Genomic DNA, 18,896 nt, shown 5'->3' on the forward strand with positions numbered 1-18,896 from the left:
TTGCCTGACTCATTAACAAATGGCTGGCTGACTGGACAGATGGTGGGTTAGGCAAATAAGATTAATATAGAGGGTGTTAACACCTTGTATCAGAATAATAATGATTTTGAAACTATTCTTTTGGCTTGAAGAGCCTTTGAAACAGGGTTCCTGTTCTGGTAATTGTCTTCTTGTAGTTCCAGTAGGTCTCTAGCCATTCAGAGAGATAGTGGAAATTGTGCTATTCTTTATCAGAAAATGAGGGGTATGGAGGTCAGAATTAGGAAATAGGAGGATGGAATGTATCAGTTATGGTTCAGTCAGGGGAGCAGAACCTTTATGAGTTATGGGACAAAGGATTTAATATATAAATTAGACCTTATGCAAAGTCTTATGTAACAATATTTTATGTAAGTTTTATGTAGTAATAAACCCTGAATACTCACTGGAAGGACTGATGCTGAAACTGAAGCGCCAGTATTTTGGTCACCTGATGCGAAAAGCTGACTCGAGAAATTTCTGATGTTGGGAAAGATTGAGGGTAGAAGAAGAGGGCGTCAGAGAATGAGATGGTTGGGTGGCATCTCCGATGCAATGAACATGAACTTGGGTAAACTTCGGGAGATGGTGAGGGACAGGAAGGCCTGGAGTGCTGCAGTCCACTGGGTCGCAGAGATTTGGACATTACTGGGCAACTGAACAACAAATGTAATAATATGTTTATTATATAAAAAAGACCTTGTGCGGTTCCAGCTTAGCAGGTTGGCAAAGTACAAACCAGCATGTAGGACTTGGAGGAGGATACTCCAAGAGTAGAGCAGAAGTTGAAGATGAATAACTAGTTTCTACAGGGGAGGAAAAGAGGCCTAATTACAGTGATTAGGGGAAGAACTGGAGGGAAAAAAACCCAGAGTGTTGAATCTGAGAAGGTAACTGTTAACATGGTGAATCCAGGTAAGTGCCAAAGCACAAACTGTTTCTATCTGTGGATACGATGAGCATAGCCCTGGTGAAGTCAAAATCTTACTGAGACCTACTAGGGACACTTCTTCTCATCTTCTCTTTAAATGATGCTGGCCTTAAGAGTTCTACTTAATGGCCTGCTGCTCACCACCCTCAAAAGATTTTCACTGAACCATTTCGCTCATACCCATGTGTTGTTCACTTACTAAACTACTAATTTTCCTAAATCTGTATTTCCAGATCTCTTTCCTTAGAACTAGTGATCAATTTACATCAGATTACTAGGCAATATGTGCCACAGACGTTTAAAATCCAACATATCTAACGTAGAACTCATTGTCTCTAGCAGCCACCTGTTGTCTCTATGTGAGCAGCTGACATCGCCATGTATTCAATTATCCAGGCCAGAAACTTGGGAAGTCACTTCTGATTCTTTGTTTCTAATTTCCAGTCTGTCATATGGCTACTGTGTTGATCATATCTCTTTAACATGTCTTTATTTTCTTTCTATTCATATTGTCTTAGTTCAGTAATTCTGCATTTCTTGCTTGACTGTGGCAGTAGTTTTTTTTTCCTATAGTTGAAATGTTGCTTTCTCTAATTTTTTTCACATTTTAAAAATCAATTCAGTCACTCAGTTGTTTCCAACTCTGCGACCTCATGGACTGCAGCACACCAGGCTTCCCTGTCCATAATCAATTCCCAGAACTTACTCAAACTCATGTCCATCGAGTCAGTGATGCCATCTAACCATCTCATCCTCTGTTGCCCCCTTCTCTGCCTTCAGTCTTTCCCAGCATCAGGGTCTTTTCCAAAGAGTCAGTTCTTCGCGTCAGGTGGCCCAATATTGGAGTTTCAGCTTCAACGTCAGTCCTTCCAATGAATATTCAAGACTGATTTTCTTTAGGATGGACTGGTTGGATCTCCTTGCAGTCCAAGGGACTCTCAAGAGTCTTCTCCAACACCACAGTTCAAAAGCATCAATTCTTCAGCACTCAGCTTTCTTTATAGTCCAACTCTCACATCCATATATGACTACTGGAAAAACCATAGCGTTGAATAGATGGACCTTTGTTGGCAAAGTAATGTCTCTGCTTTTTAATATGCTGTCTAGATAGCTCATAGCTTTTCTTCCAAGGAGCAAGCATCATTTAATTGCAAGGCTGCAGTCCCCATCTGGAGTGATTTTGGAGCCCCCCAAAATAAAGTCTGTCACTGTTTACACTGTTTCCCCATCTATTTGCCATGAAGTGATGGGACCAGATGCCATGATCTTCGTTTTCTGAATGTTGAGTTTTAAGCCAACTTTTTCACTCTCCTCTTCATTTTCATCAAGAGGCTCTTTAGTTCTTCACTGTCTGCCGTAAGGGTGGTGTTATCTGTGTATCTGAGGTTATTGATATTTCTCTTGGCAATCTTGATTCCACCTTGTGCTTCATCTAGCCTGGCATTTCGCATGATGCACTCTGCATATAAGTTAAATAAGCAGGGTGACAATATACAGCCTTGACGTACTCCTTTCCTGATTTGGAACCAGTCTGTTGTTCCATATCCAGTTCTTTTTTTTAATTTTTTTTTAAACTTTATTTTATTTTTAAACTTTACATAATTGTATTAGTTTTGCCAAATATCAAAATGAATCCGCCACAGGTATACATGTGCTCCCCATCCTGAACCCTCCTCCCTCCTCCCTCCCCATACCCTCCCTCTGGGTCGTCCCAGTGCACTAGCCCCATCCAGTATCGTGCATTGAACCTGGACTGGCATCTCATTTCATACGTGATATTTTACATGTTTCAATGCCATTCTCCCAAATCTTCTCACCCTCTCCCTCTCCCACAGAGTCCATAAGACTGTTCCATACATCAGTGTCTCTTTTGCTATCTCATACACAGGGTTATTGTTATCATCTTTCTAAATTCCATATATGTGCGTTAGTATACTGTATTGGTATTTTTCCTTCTGGCTTACTTCACTCTGTATAATAGGCTCCAGTTTCCCATATCCAGTTCTAACTTGCTTCTTGACCTGCATACAGATTTCTCAAGAGGCAGGTCAGGTATGGTATTCCCATCTCTTTAAGACTTTTCTAATTTGTTTTGATCCACACAGTCAAAGGCTTTGGTGTAGTCAATAAAGCAGAAGTAGATGTTTTTCTGTAACTCTCTTGCTTTTTTGATGATCCAGCGGATGTTGGCAATTTGATCTCTGGTTCCTCTGCCTTTTCTAAATCCAGCTTGAACATCTGGAAGTTCACAATTCACGTACTGTTGAAGCCTGGCTTGGAGAATTTTGAGCATTTCTTTGCTAGTGTGTGAGATGAGTGCAGTTGTGCAATAGTTTGAGCATTCTTTGGGATTGCAATGAAAACTGACATTTTTCAGTCCTATGGCCACTGCTGAGTCTTCCAAATTTGCTCTCATTTTTAGTGCAGCACTTTCATAGCATCATCTTTTAGGATTTGAAGTAGCTCAACTGGAATTCCATCACCTCCACTACCTTTGTTCATAGTGATGCTTCCCAAAGCCCACTTGACTTCTCATTCTGGATGTCTGGCTCTAATGATCACACCATCGTGGTTATCTGGCTCATGAAGATCTTTTTTTGTACAGTTCTTTGGTGTATTCTTGCCACCTCTTGTTAATATTTTCTGCTTCTGTTAGATCCATACCATTTCTGTCCTTTATCAAGCCCATCTTTGCATGAAATGTTCCCTTGGTATCTCTAAGTTTCTTGAAGAGATCTCTAGTCTTTCCCATTCTATTGTTTCCTTCTATTTCTTTGCGTTGATCACTGAGGAAGGCTTTATTATCTCTCCTTGCTATTCTTTGGACTCTACATTCAAATGGGCATATCTTTCCTTTTCTCCTTCGCCTTTTGCATCTTTTCTTTTCTCAGCTATTTGTAAGGCCTCCTAAGACAACCATTTTGCCTTTTTGCATTTCTTTGTCTTGAGAATGGTCTTGATCTCCGCCTCCTGTACAATGTCATGAACCTCCGTCCATAGTTCTTCAGGCATTCTGTCAGATATAATCCCTTAAATCTATTTGTCACTTCTATTGTATAATCATAAGGGATTTGATTTAGGTCGTACCTGAATGGTCTAGTGGTTTTCCCTACATTTTTCAATTTTAATCTGAATTCAGCAATAAGGAGTTCAGGATCTGAGCCACAGTCAGCTCCTGGTCTTGTTTTTGCTGACTGTATAGAGCTTCTCTATCTTTGGGTGCAAAGAATATAATCAGCCTGATTTCAGTATTGACCATCTGGTGATGTCCACGTATAGTTGTCTCTTGTGTTGTTGGAAGAGGGTGTTTGCTATGACCAGTGCGTTCTCTTGGCAAAACTATTAGCCTCTACCCTGTTTTGTTTTGTACTTCAAGGCCAAATTTGCCTGTTCCTTGACTTCCCACTTTTGCATTCCAGTCCCCCATAATGAAAAGGATATCTCTTTGGGTGTTAGTTCTAGGTTTTGTAGGTCTTCATAGAACCATTCATGTTCAGCTTCTTTAGCATTACTGATTGGAACATAGACTTGGATTACTGTGATATTGAATGGTTTGCCTTGGAAATGAATGGAGATCATTCTGTCATTTTTGAGATTGCATCCAAGTACTGTATTTCGGACTCTTTTGTTGACTATGATGGCTACTCCATTTCTCTAAGGGATTCTTGCCCACAGTAGTAGATATAATGGTCATCTGAGTTAAATTCACCCATTCCAGTCCATTTTTGTTTACTCATTCCTAAAATGTCTATGTTCACTCTTGCCATCTCCTATTTGACCACTTCCAATTTGCCTTGATTCATGGACCTAACATTCCAGGTTCCTATGCAATTGCTCTTTACAGCTTTGGAGTTTACTTCCATAACCAGTCACATCCACAACTGGGTGTTGTTTTGCTTTGGCTCTGTCTCTTCATTTTTTCTGGAGTTATTTCTCCACTGATCTCCAGTAGCATATTGGGCACCTATTGACGTGGGGAGTTCATCTTTCAGTGTCCCATCTTTTTGCCTTTTCATGCCGTTCATGGGGTTCTCAAGGCAAGAATACTGAAGTGGTTTGCCATTCCCTTCTCCTGTGGACCACATTTTGTCAGAACTCTCCACCATGACCCATCCATCTTGGGTGGCCCTACACAGCATGGCTCATAGTTTCATTGAATTAGACAAGGCTGTGGTCCATATGATCAGATTGGTTAGTTTTCTGTGATTGTCGTTTTTGTTCTGTCTGTCCTCTGGTGGAGAAGGATAAGAGGCTTATGGAAGCTTCCTGATGGCAGAGACTGACTGTGGAGGAAACTAGGTCTGTTCTGATGGGCGGGGCATGCTCAGTAAATCTTTAATCCAATTTTCTGTTGATGGAGGAGGCTGTGTTCCCTCCCTGTTGTGTGACCTCTGCCAAACTATGGTGGAGGTAATGATGATATTGGCGACCTCCTTCAAGAGGCCCCATGCATGCACTGCTGCATTCACTGCCCCCAACCCTGCAGCAGGCCGCTGCCAACCCACACCTCCCCCGGAGACTCCTGGACACTCATGGGCAAGTTGGGGTCAGTCTCTTGTGGGGTCTCTACTCCTTTCTCCTGGGTCCTCATGTGCACAAGCTTTTGTTTGTGCCCTCCAAGAGTCTGTTTCCCCAGTCCTGTGTAAGTTCTGGTAGCTCTATGGAGGGGGTTAATGGCAACCTCCTCCAAGAGGGCTTATGCCATACCCAGATCTACTGCACTCAGAGCTCCTGCCCCTGCAGCAGTCCACTTCTGACCTGTACCTCCACAGGAGACACTCAAACACAGTTCTGGTTCAGTCTCTGTGGGGTCTCTGGGTCCTGGTGTGCACAAGGTTTGTTTGAGCCCTCCGAGCATCTCTGGCAGGTATGGGGTTTGATTCTAAATGCAATTTTCCCCCTCTTACCTTCTTTCTGGGGCTTCTCCTTCGCCCTTGGATGTGGGGTATCTTTTTTTTGGTGGGATCCAACATCCTCCTGTCAGTGGTTGTTCAGCAGCAAGTTGTGGAGTTCTCGCAGGAGAAGGTGAGCACATGTCCTTCTACTCTGCCATCTTGGAGTCAAGAATAGATGTTATTTTTGCTTATCTATTATTAATTTAATGATAGTGATCATAATAGTAGTATTGTCCCAAGTTTATAAGCTTGTAATTAACAGAGCTATTGTTTGAAATTTTAACTGTTATTCTGCTCTAAGACTGTGGGAGAGTTTCTTAGCTCTCTGAGATTCAGTGTCTCCATCTGTAAAATGGAGGTAATATTACTACCTACCTTGTAGGATTATTATGAGGATTAATGAACTAATCCTCATACAGAGGTACAGAGACAAGCAGGGCTCATTTATGCTACAATTCCAGCTGTATTAGAGCTGGGATTTGAACCCAGTTCTCCCGAGTGTAAAATTTATACTCTGCCCTTATGCTGACATGTTCTTCTGCTATTTCTGAAGTGGGAAATGTTGCCAACAGTTTCATCTTTCTCAAGACAAACCTGATTATTTAATTTCCTTTTTAAAAAACTCAGCAAAGGACTTTCCTGGCAGTTCAGTGGTTAAGATTTCTCCCTCCAATGCAGGGAATGCATGTTCAATCTGGGGATCTAAGATCCCAGATGCCTGGTGACCAAAAAACATAAAACAGAAGCAATATTGTAACAAATTCAATAAAGACTTTAAAAATGGTCCACACACACACAAAAAAAACTCAAGAAAGCCCTCAGCAATTCTTTAATTCCAATACGATACTCCCTTCGCATGGGCCACAGCCTTCATGTTTCAGTGTGCTTATCTACATTACCTCATTTCTGCCCACTTATAATTCTACTGCATGGCAACCCCAGCATATGTTTAGTATCTGTTTGTTTCCATGCTCTTTCATACCTCAGTACTTTTGCACGTGTGATTCTTTCTGTCATCTCTTCTGGAGAGTTCCTAATTGTCCTCTGAAATTCAGTTCAAACATTACCTCTTTTCTAAAGTCTTCCTGAGCATATTCAATTTTGATGTGTTTGTTGCTATACTCTCAGAGCACTTTTGTGTTTTAATTATTTGCATTTCCTACAGGCTGTGAGCTTTCTGAAGGTAGTCATCTTAGCAGTCGTAAGTCCTGGCTCAGTACCTGACACAAGTGCTTGATAAATTTACATGAAATCAATTAATAAGCGAGCGTTTATGCTGTTTCCTTGATGGTCTCCTATTTTAGTCTGTGTTAATGACTGCCCCTTGGTGCCAGGATTCTGCTAACATTTTCCTTGTCTATTTACTGATCTACATAAATCTGTGAATTGTAGAGTCAGTGTTTCATTGTTGAAAGTGACCCGAGAGTCAATTTCTTCCAATACTCTATCAATATATATATTATCTTTAAATGTGTGTAGCTGCATTTCTCATTGTGTCATATCTCTTGATATTCAGGAAAGGAAGTTTTCCTCCTTTTTGTCAGTGACTTGCCAGGCTGTTGAGTATTAGGGAATTGTATTCCCAAAACTGGCAGATATTATGGCCTTCATTCTTTTTAAAACTGATACTTCATACTGAAGTGCTAGCTTATTTTTCTATTCTCTCAAACTATTTGAACAAAAATGCTATTTTTTCCCCCAAATAAAATATATGGTTAGAATCACTTTAAGCAAGATCACTCAAGTGTGCTGGAATTCAATTTTTTTATCATTTGGTTGGTTTTCAGCATACTCTCAGCTCCTGGCAGATTTGCACAGAACAGGCAATCATGGGAAAATTCTTCTTAGAAAGTTGTGTTATGTATATGTACATGTACATGTGGATGGTGATGATGGAATGGGGAATAAGTGGGAAGATATAAAGGAAAGAGAACTGTCCTCTCTCTTTACCCAATGTGGGAGACAGCACTATACAGTGGGAAAGAGAATTGGATCGTGGTTTTCTGCTCCCTAATTGTAACTTTATTTTCTTTTAATTTTAGGAAATTGTATATACAATAGTGTAAAATTACCAAAAAATAGAGAAAAGAAAGCTTCATTTCCACTCCTGACCCCTTACTCCCTCTGCTGTAGTAACCACTCCATTTTCTTACATTTTTCCTGGGGATATTCTATGTGTATATAAACTTAGTGGCATGTCATTTAAAAGTATAAAAATAATACTGCCTTTATGCTTTTAGGCAGACCTCTTGAATTTTAGCATCAACTTTTAAAAATTCTTAGATGGAAATACTAATACATAGCCAACAGAATCCACAGGGATTTTGTGACCGTCAATGAAGTAATGAACATACTTGAAAATATTTGTGAACATACTTGAAAATCATCTTGTATTTTACAAGTACAGGATGGAGGGGAGAGTAGTGATGGAAGTGGTACTGGTCTATACAAGGACGATGAATCATGTGTGATCTGATTTAACAGGAGCAATTCTGAATTGGTAGCAGGTCTGTTGTATCAGCAGCATCCTGCTGAACTTTTCTGGGCATGTTTCCCTGCCTATGGGTCCTGTCCCTCTTATGGCATGGTATTGGGGTTTTCTGCATGGCTAATCAGGAGATTCTACCTGCACCTTAATTGTCAGGTGTGTATTCACTTGAGATGAGAAGTGGAAGCTTGCCAAAGTGCAGGACACCCCTGCTTGCCTCCCTTACCCCTCCTCTTTGCTCTCTCTTCATGTTCAGGGAGTTGGTGCTAGAACTTGGATGATGCAACAGTTTGAATCATGGTCCCTTGGTACTGTGGGATCCATTCACTTTTAATTGGTAGTTGCTAGAATCATTTCTCCCTCCCTCATCCTAACTTCCTTTTCTAATTGGCTCTCAGGGGCCTCCAGCTCCTGCTTAATCAACCAAAGCATAGCTTCTGCAGAGAGTCTAAAACTAGGACCTTGGGGACTCTAGGTTTTTCTGTTATGACTCTCCAAGTTTCTTTTCTAATCTGTTAAAATAACTTTGGATTAGGCCTGGGGGTATAGGGTTCCTTGGGGGAGTCCTTTCACCAAAGCAGCTTACACAGTGCCAAACTCTTCTAGATTTTGCCAACTACTGTGTTTGACTTCAAGTTTTTTGTTCTTGCTGGCAGAGAGGGAGAAGATTTCTAGTTGAGGTGTCCAAAATAGGTCTGGGGAGTGATGGGAGTCGATGAAAAAATTGATCATTTGAGGAGTGTGAGTCCATTTTGGTTCACAGATTCCTTCTCTGTAGCAAAAAGCCTTGTGGGAAACTTTGTCTGCTTCTGTTTGTCACTGCCTAAACGAACAGTAGTTGCACAGTTTTTGACAATAATCATGATTGGGTTACATTTTTAATAAGTATTTTCAAATAGACTTTATTTTTTTAGAGCAGTTTAGGTTCTCAGCAAAACTGAGTGGAGAGTACAGAAAGTTCCCATATACCTTTTGCCCTCACACAGACACAGACACAGACACACAGACACACACACACACACACACACACGTGCTTCCCCACCATCAACATTCTGCATCACAAGGGTGTATTTGTTACAGTCTGTGGACTCTGACATATCATTATCACCCAAAGTCCACAGATTACATTAGGGTTCACTTTTGATGTTGTACATTCTATGGGTTTTGACAAATGTGTAGTGACTTGTATCTACCATTATAGTATCATACAGAATAGTTTTACTGCCCTAAAAATCCTGTGTGCTCCACCTGTTCATCCTTCCCTGCTTGCCTAGCCCCTGATGACCACTGATCTTTTTTACTGTCCCCATAGTTTTGCCCTTTCTAGAAAGTCATATACTTGGAGTCATAAGAATATGTAGCCTTTTCAGGTTGGCTTCATGCGTTATGGTTTTAAATGACATCTAAAAATTATTTTTAGTATGGTTTTAAAGATATGGAGAATACATATATCTGTGCAAACATAAGCACATTTGTGTGACTTCTTTTTGAACAAATGGATACTGCTAAAGGAAACTGTCCTTGTACCAACTTACCTCTGGAGAAGCAATGCAATAGTAGTAGACTTGACTTTGAATGCTTTATTGCCAACATTCTTTGGCTAGGCCACAGTCATCATCCAGGATAGAAAACACTTCGTTGAGGGCTGAATTGCGACTTTTTTTTTACTGAATGAAGGGGTAGCTGTTATCCTACAGATACACTTGCTTACAAGGCTACATCTTAAGACAAGACCAAGAAAGACACAGAAATCTGTCTATAGTTTCATCAGTGTTCATTGAGAACTGCATTCTAGATAAAGCAAACATATGTATATAATTATATCACTATATATGTGATGTGTAAATTATTATATATATATCTCCCAAGAGATTGTGATATCTTCTAGAGAGATCTCTTCTAGTGTCTTTCTAGAATGTGTCCCTAACCCTACCATGGTGTTTATTTATAGTACACATTCAATAAATGTTGAATAAGCAAACATTATTCCATTGTTGATTACAATTCTCTGAACACTTTTATTCTTGCTTATATTTAGAAATCAGTTTGTCACATGTTTTTTCATGTATTTACATGTTTATGTGGATAGAGAAAGTAAATAAAATGGCTACACAGTCAGGGCCTGACGGCTATAGAGGGTGTTGACCAGAATCCCATCAGGTGAATGCAGGAGATCCAGAGTGCTGGAATCTGAGGCCCCACTAGATGGCAGAGTACATGGTTTACCAGTGTGGTCAGGAAAACCATGCTTCCCAAGAGATAAGGAATCTTAGGGTGTCAGCCTACCAGTCTTTTCACCCTGTCCAGCACTGCGTCTCGTTTGTGCTCCTTTCTTGGTGCAGGCCATTTCCTTTGCTCTGCCAGGTGGTTGAACAGTTAGGAGGGAGGACTATAATTTTTCTTTTATTTACTTGCCTACTGCTGTAGCCCAATTCATAAGTTGGCAAGCAAAGAGGAGATCTCTTTTACTACCTTATTGGTTCCTCCTAGACTCAGTTCCTGATTAAATTCATAACTGTTGAATATATATCACATTGGATATAGCAATATGAGAGATTTAAGATGAATAAGGTCATACATAATTCATACAAAATACATAATAAATCATACATAATAGGTGGTAAATCCAAGCTTAATCTGGGTCTACTCCCAAGTGGCACTAGTGGTAAAGAGTCCACCCGCCAATGCAGGCGATACAGGTTCGATCCCTGGGTCAGGAAGATCCCTTGCAGGAGGAAATGGCAACCCAGTCCAGTATTTTGCCTGGAAAATTCCATGGACAGAGGAGTCTGGTGTGCTGCAGTCAATGGGGCCACAGAGTCAGACATGACTGAGTACACACTGATGCTTTTGACACTAAACCAGGCTGTTTTGTGGGGTTCTTATATCAAAGTAAGAAAGCGAAAGGAATTATGTGTTTTTAATTAAACCCATGAAGAGAATGCAGGAAAGACTAAAATTCTAATAGTTAAGATTAGTTTGTACAGTGCCCGTTCTCCTTAGGCACTTAGATTTAATTTTTAATTGTGGTTTTTCACATACTTAATGTTTGTACTTGCCTGTTTTATCGAAAAATTTATAATTAAGGATAAAACTGTATTAATCCATTAATCCAAATAAAGTACTTCTGCAGCTGCTACTGCTACTAAGTCACTTCAGTCGTGTCTGACTCTGTGCGACCCCATAGATGGTCTCCCACCAGGCTCCCCCGTCCCTGGGATGCTTCAGGCAAGAACACTGGAGTGGGTTGCCATTTCCCTCTCCAATGCATGAAATTGAAAGTGAAGTTGCCCAGTTGAGTCTGACTCTTAGTGACCCCATAGACTACAGCCCACCAGGCTCCTCTGTCCATGGGACTTTCTAGGCAAGAGTACTGGAGTGGGGTGCTATTGTCTTCTCCAGGGATGTCTAATTGCTCAGATACAAGGACATAATCTGTGATAGTTTCTGTTGTTTCCTTGTTGTGAACCATACTCTGAGAAGCACTGTCCTAGATCAGGTCATCATATCTTCTACAGATTATTACAGTACCCTTATAACCAGTCCCCTCTCTTCAATTTTTATTTTCCTGCCACCTCCCATATACCCTTAGATTCAGTGCTCCTCCCATATGCTCTGATAGCGCCCTGTGTTTACTCCAGGATAGAGCTTCACACACACTAAATTAAAGCAAACTGTTCATGTATCTGTGTCTTCCTACAGAGTAAGTACTATGAGACTTGTCATATATCGAGAGAAAAATCAGTGTAGGCCATCCTAGGTTCACTCACCTTAGCTTTCTTATAGATAGAGGAGCTGAGGCCAGAGAGGTGAACTGATTTACATAAGCACACATAGCTAGTTGGTGATAGAATGGGATTGGATTGCCTATGGTCTGCCTGTTCACTGCCTGTCCCAACCTATTACACTTGCTGTGTTCTTGTATGGTGAAAGATTAAATAATTTTTAACATACCAAGGTGGTTGTATGGCAAAACCAATACAATATTGTAAAGTAATTGACCTCCAATTAAAATAAATTTATATTAAAAAAACAAAGATTAAAAAAAAATTAAAGATTGAACAATAAAAAAAAAAAGAATGGGCAAACACATTTTAGAAAGATTTTAATACTCAGTATCAAAAGGATTTTTCTGATCAACTGCTGCTGCTGCTGCTAAGTCGCTTCAGTCGTGTTCGACTCTGTGCGACCCCATAGATGGCAGCCTGCCAGGCCCCGCTGTCCCTGGGATTCTCCAGGGAAGAACACTGGAGTGGGTTGCCATTTCCTCCTCCAATGCATGAAAATGAACAGTGAAAGTGAAGTCGCTCAGTCGTGTCCGACTCTAAGCGACCCCATGGACTGCAGCCCACCAGGCTCCTCTGCCCATGGGATTTTCCAGGCAAGAGTACTGGAGTGGGGTGCCATTGCCTTCTCCGTCTGATTAACTAGAAGATTGAATTAACCATTATCCTCCTTCACATATAATGCTTGGGTGGGTTGAAGTTTTTTGTTTTATACTTAGGCATACAATGGAAGTACAATGACCACCAGAAGGTAGCAAAACACAAATGGCTATGGAAAAGAAGTCACAAAAAGACCATGGAAAAAGGAAATTTTGTAGGGCTAAGGTTTTAGAGAATTTAGAAAGCTAAAGTGGAGAAATGACAAAGGAGAAATAAGTCAACGAGAATTCTCACTGTGACAGGTTTTATCTTTTCCCACAATTTTCCATCCTCAAAAATTGTACATCCAGCATCTAAGAAGTATCTCCAAGACAACACAAAAGTAAGGGTGAAAAATATTAATGTTCCATAAATTCATCCTTCAAAAGTTTCAACAGTAATTTTACATCAGTCACTCCTTTTCTTGGGAACAATTGAGAGGTGGTGTGGAGATGGAGGTGTTGAGATTTGTTGAAATAGAGGAGGTGGCAGATTTGGATGGCATGGATACCTAGGTCATGAAGGATATCTAGGGTTCTGATTTCCTCTTCCTTTCTATCAGCCCTTTTCTCTGCTCCTCCATGTTCACATATTTTTCCTGTCTGGTATTCAACACCCTTCATAAGATTCTCAGCACATGTTTGTTCCCCTCTCCTTCCTATCTTCAAACCACCAGTCAACTGCAACTTCTTTTTGAATTTCTGGCTACAGCATATACTGATACTTATATACTTATTTCCCTAAGCTCTTGGGGCACTAAATGTAAAATTCAAGGAAGGAAAATGAACACAATACTAATTTCACCTCTCATATTGTCAAACAAATGAGAAACCATGATAAAAATCAGTGTTGGGGAGGCTGTGGGAAAATGAGCACTCTCAAACAAATGTTTTAGCAAGACACAATTCACATAGCATAAAAATCATCCTTTTAAAGTATAAGTAATTTTTAGTATATCCACAATGTTGTGCAACCACCACCACTGATTATAGAACATCTTCGTCAGCCCCAAAGAAACTGAGTATCCGTTAGCAGTCATTTCCCATTCTTCCCTCTGCCTAGTCTTTAGAAGCTACTAATCTACTTTCTGTCTTTATAGATTTGCCCATTCTGGATATTTTATATAAATTAAATCCTATAATATATGGCCTTCTGTGTTTGGGTTATTTTACTTAGTATAATATTTTCAAAGTTCATGTAACAATGGGTGAATAATATTCCATTTTGTGTATACCACATTTTGTTGTCCATTCATCAGATGACGGAGGTTTAGATTGTTTTACTTCTTGGCTATTATGAATAATACTACCATGAACATTCATATACATGTTTTGTATGAATATGTTTTTAATTCTCTTGGGTTTATACTTATGAATGAACTTGTTGCTACTCTGTGTTTAACTATTTGAGAAACTGCCAATGGTTTTCTAGAGCAGCTGCACCATTTTATATTTCTGCCAGCAACATGTGCGTGTTCAAATTTTTTCAAATCCTGGCCAGGATTTTTTTCAAATCCACTTGGCATTGTCTGTCTATTTTATTTTAGCCATGCTAGTGGGTATGAAGAGGTACCTTATTGTGATTTTAATATATTTTTGCCTAGAGATTAACCGAGTGTCTTTTCATTTGCTTACAAGCCATTTGTGCATCCTTTTCTAAGAAATGCCTACTCAAATATTTTGCACATTTAAAAAACTGAATTATTTGTGTTCTTATTGTTGAGTTGTAAGAGTCATCTTATGGCAGAAAGTGAAGAGGAACTCAAAAGCCTCTTGATGAAAGTGAAAGAGGAGAGTGAAAAAGTTGGCTTAAAGCTCAACATTCAGAAAATGAAGATCATGGCATCTGGTCCCATCACTTCATGGCAAATAGATGGGGAAACAGTGGAAACAGTGTCAGACTTTATTTTTGGGGGCTCCAAAATCACTGCAGATTGTGACTTCAGCCATGAAATTAAAAGACGCTTACTCCTTGGAAGGAAAGTTATGACCAACCTAGATATCATATTCAAAAGCAGAGATACTACTTTGCCAATAAAGGTCTGTCTAGTCAAGGCTATGGTTTTTCCAGTGGTCATGCATAGATGTGAGAGTTGGACTGTGAAGAAAGCTGAGTGCTTAAGAATTGATGCTTTTGAACTGTGGTGTTGGAGAAGACTCTTGAGAGTCCCTTGGACTGCAAGGAATCCAACCAGTCCATTCTAAAGGAGATCAGTCCTGGATATTCATTGGAAGGACTGATGCTAAAGCTGAAACTCCAGTACTTTGGCCACCTCATGCAAAGAGTTGACTCATTGGAAAAGACTCTGATGCTGGGAGGGATTGGGGGCAGGAGGAGAAGGGGATGACAGAAGATGAGATAGCTGGATGGCATCACCAACTCGATGGACATGAGTTTGAGTGAACTCCGGGAGTTGGTGATGGACAGGGAGGCCTGGCATGCTGCGATTCATGGGGTCACAAAGAGTTGGACACGACTGAGTGACTGAACTGAACTCGAGTGTATTTTTAAAAAAATATCTATTCTGGATACTGGACTCTTGTTAGGTATTTTTTTCCCATTCTGTGACATTACTCTCTTGATAGATAGTATCCTTGTAGCATAAAATTTTAAAACTTTGATGAAGTTCAATTTATCTATTTTTAATTTTATTGCTTGTATTTATTATATCTTAAAAATATATAATTCTGTATAAACTAAGGACACTAAGGTTTAAGTCTATGTTTTATTCTAAGAGTTTTGTAGTTTTATCTTTTACATTTAGATCTTTGATCCATTTTGAGTTAATTTTTGTTGGTGGTGTGAGGTAGGTGTCCAACCTCATTCTTCTCCATGTGTATATCAAGTTGTCCCAGAACCATTTTTTGAAAAGTAATACACTATTTAGAAGTATCTAGAGTTTAACACGGGGAAGGCAATGGCAACCTACTCCAGTACTCTTGCCTGGAAAATCCCATGGGCGGAGGAACCTGGTAGGCTGCAGTCCATGGGGTTGCTAAGAGTCGGACATGACTGAGTGACTTCACTTTCACTTCTCACTTTCATGCATTGGAGAAGGAAATGGCAACCCACTCCAGTGTTCTTGCCTGGAGAATCCCAGGGACGGGAGATCCTGGTAGGCTGCCATGTACAGGGTCGCACAGAGTTGGACATGACTGAAGTGACTTAGCAGCAGAGTTTAACAGTATTTTATATAATTAAAAAATTAAATAATTTATATCCCAGAAATCCTTCTTCTAATTTATGGAATACTTATGTGATTATATAGAGACTTTTATTCAAGGACATTTATTGCAGCATTGTTTAAGTTGTAAAATATTGGCTATAATAAAGTATCTTAATTGAGTGTTGGGTAAATAAATTGTGACATGTTTGTATAATGGGACACAATATTCCTGTTAAATAGAATGAGATAAATATTTGAGCTCTTCTTCTATGCTAAGTATTATACTACTGTTGATTCCCAATAACAATGGCCCTCATGAACACAACTGTAGTTGAACAAAGATGGGTTTATTGTTTTTTTGCAAAGAGAGAGAACACATGCCATGAGGAACATGGAACATCTCTGTAGAAAGACATTAGAAAGGATTTATTATATGATTTGGGGTTTTGTTATTGACTTTGGGGAGAACTGAAGGGAACAGAGATTTTCTCTGGGTTCTGTCAGAAAGTAGAAGAACATTCTATGATTGAATATCTTAAGGGCTATCTAGAAGGCACTTGGGCTAAAGCTTTACCTGGTAAAGAGACAGTAGCCATTCATGTTAGCCTAAAGAAAAGGATATGTGGCCATTTTTTTGTGGTTGTGACTATTCTTGATTTTGTCTGTGCTCCAACATGATTCTAGAGTGGTCTGGAACTTGTTTGTGTTCAACAGGATTACACTATGGCCTGGCTGAGAGAGCCAGGCCAGCTCCCAGCAGCACCCAGACCTGCTCACGGTGCCAGGCCAGCTCCCGGATTCCAGGGACTTTTTTTGGCTCTGACACTGTGTTTGAAAAAGGCAGTTCCTGTCCTCAAGGAGCTCCCTAAGGGGAAGTGTGTGCAAATAAACTACACCACAGTGTAGTATGTGTAATAACAGAAATGTTAAAAGCAAATTCAGCAAATTATTATTTAGCAGATATTCAAATTTTATTTCAAACTTACCACAAAGGAACTATATCTCTAAGAAAGAGTTTCTTCTGGCTGAGAGAATTTTTTTTTCTCTCTTTCAATAGAGAGAAAGTGTGTTTAGATAAGATTGTTAGACTAGGTATAAGAAAGAAGTGTCTCTTAAAGATTATAGAAAGATTTTTTTGTTAAAACTCACTGTCCCTTGATACAAACTACTATATATAAAATACACAAACAATAAAGTCCTACTGAATAGTACAGGAACTCTAGCAATCCTGTAATAAGCCATATGGAAAAGAATATGAAAACTGAATCACTGTGCTGTACACCAGAAAATAACACAACATTGTTAATCAACTATATTTCAAAAGGATTAAATTAAAAAAGGATTAATTAAAAAAAGGATACTCTTTCCAAAAGGAAAAAAATTAACCTTTAAAATATATTAAGTATGTGCTGTCTTTTTGTATATCAACTATAGCTAAATAAAAATGTTAAAAAAGTCACTGTACCTTTAACCATTTGGTAAAGGTCATTAGACTTGTCCTAAAACTTATGATAAATCTTTCAGCAGTCTACTTTCCCTCGTATAACAATCCCATTTAAACAATTCCAATAAGGACAGTCTTTAAAAATTTTTTACTGCATATCGAAGTCCAGTGAATTATAAGGTTTTAGTAGGCAGCATAGTTATTTAAGCTAGGCACATTTCCAGGAAAAAAAAAAATGGCCTCGAACTACTCAGAGTAAAGCCTATAAGACCACTGAAAGAACTTACACATTTCCACCTTATTCTTCATTAGAACTTGGAAGTATGACACATTTTTGGCTCATGAATTTTGACTAATTCTCCTTCCAAACAGGACATTTCTCAGGGCAAGTTTCATGTCCTTATTGCGAAGACTATAAATCAGGGGATTAAGGAAAGGAGTCATTATTGAATATACCAATGTGAGGATTTTCTGCATCAAAGCTGAGATGCCATATGTAGGACTCACATACATTACCATGACTGTCCCATAGAAAAGAGACACCACAGTTAAATGAGAACCACAGGTTGAAAAGGCCTTTCTCCGGCCAGCTGTAGAAGGGATCTGAAGAACAGCTCTGAGCAGCAGGGTGTAGGATCGAAGAATATACATAATAGTGAAAAAGAGGACAAGGGAGCTCTGAGTATAGAAAATAAATTCAGTAATGGGGGCTGGAGCACAGGACAGAGCCATCAGTGAATCCATATCACACAGGAAGTGATCAATGATATTGGGTCCACAGAAGGGAAGTTGGGAGATGAAAAAAATGGGGTTTGGGTAGCCAAGGAATCCAATGAGCCAGCAGAGAGATACCAGTGTTCCACAGAGCCTCCAAGTCATGATGATGGGGTAGTGCAGTGGGTGACAGATGGCCTGGTACCGATCATAAGCCATTACTGCTAAGAAGAGACATTCAGCTGTGCCCAGGGAAAAGAAGAAATAGAACTGGAGGAAGCAGCCAGAAAATGAGATGGCCTTCGTTTTGGAGAGAATGTTGACTAGCATGTTAGGAACACTGGAGGAAACATACCAGATTTCAAGGAAGGCAAAGTTTCCCAACAGAAAGTACATGGGGGTGTACAGTCGTGGGTCCCATTTCACTGCACAGATAATGGCTCCATTCCCCACCAAAGTCAAGGCATAAACCACCAAAAATAGTGAGAAGAGAAAAATCTGTACCTCCCAGCAACCAGGGAATCCCAGGAGAACAAACTCCGTCACAATGTGTGTTGCTGACCTGTTCATGGGTTTTAAATCTACAAAGAAGAAAGATGTGAGAGAACCCAAGTTACTTTGCTTCCTACATATCCTAAGGATTTTATTGAAGGGAACTTAAACACTACCCTAAAATAAATGAGGTATTTTGAAATGAAGTGGGAATAAATCTCACCTTATTTGAATTGACTATGGATCTAAATCTCAGTATTATTTTGTTAGAATCCAATGCAGAAAGATCCACATCAGCTTGTACAACCAGGGGTGAAAATTTCT

General features: G+C 39.6%; 1 protein-coding gene across 1 annotated transcript; it reads right to left on the reverse strand.

The window, feature by feature from the left end:
* Positions 1-17,705: 17,705 nt before the first annotated feature.
* LOC109564486 (olfactory receptor 11H4) lies at positions 17,706-18,671 on the reverse strand. Its single transcript, XM_019967920.2, has one exon. It carries the CDS (start codon positions 18,648-18,650, stop codon positions 17,706-17,708), a length of 945 nt encoding a protein of 314 aa, XP_019823479.2. The 5' UTR covers positions 18,651-18,671.
* Between the last annotated feature and the right edge of the window lie 225 nt (positions 18,672-18,896).

The sequence above is a fragment of the Bos indicus genome, chromosome 10 (genome assembly GCF_029378745.1).
Source record: "Bos indicus isolate NIAB-ARS_2022 breed Sahiwal x Tharparkar chromosome 10, NIAB-ARS_B.indTharparkar_mat_pri_1.0, whole genome shotgun sequence".
Lineage (NCBI taxonomy): Eukaryota > Metazoa > Chordata > Mammalia > Artiodactyla > Bovidae > Bos > Bos indicus.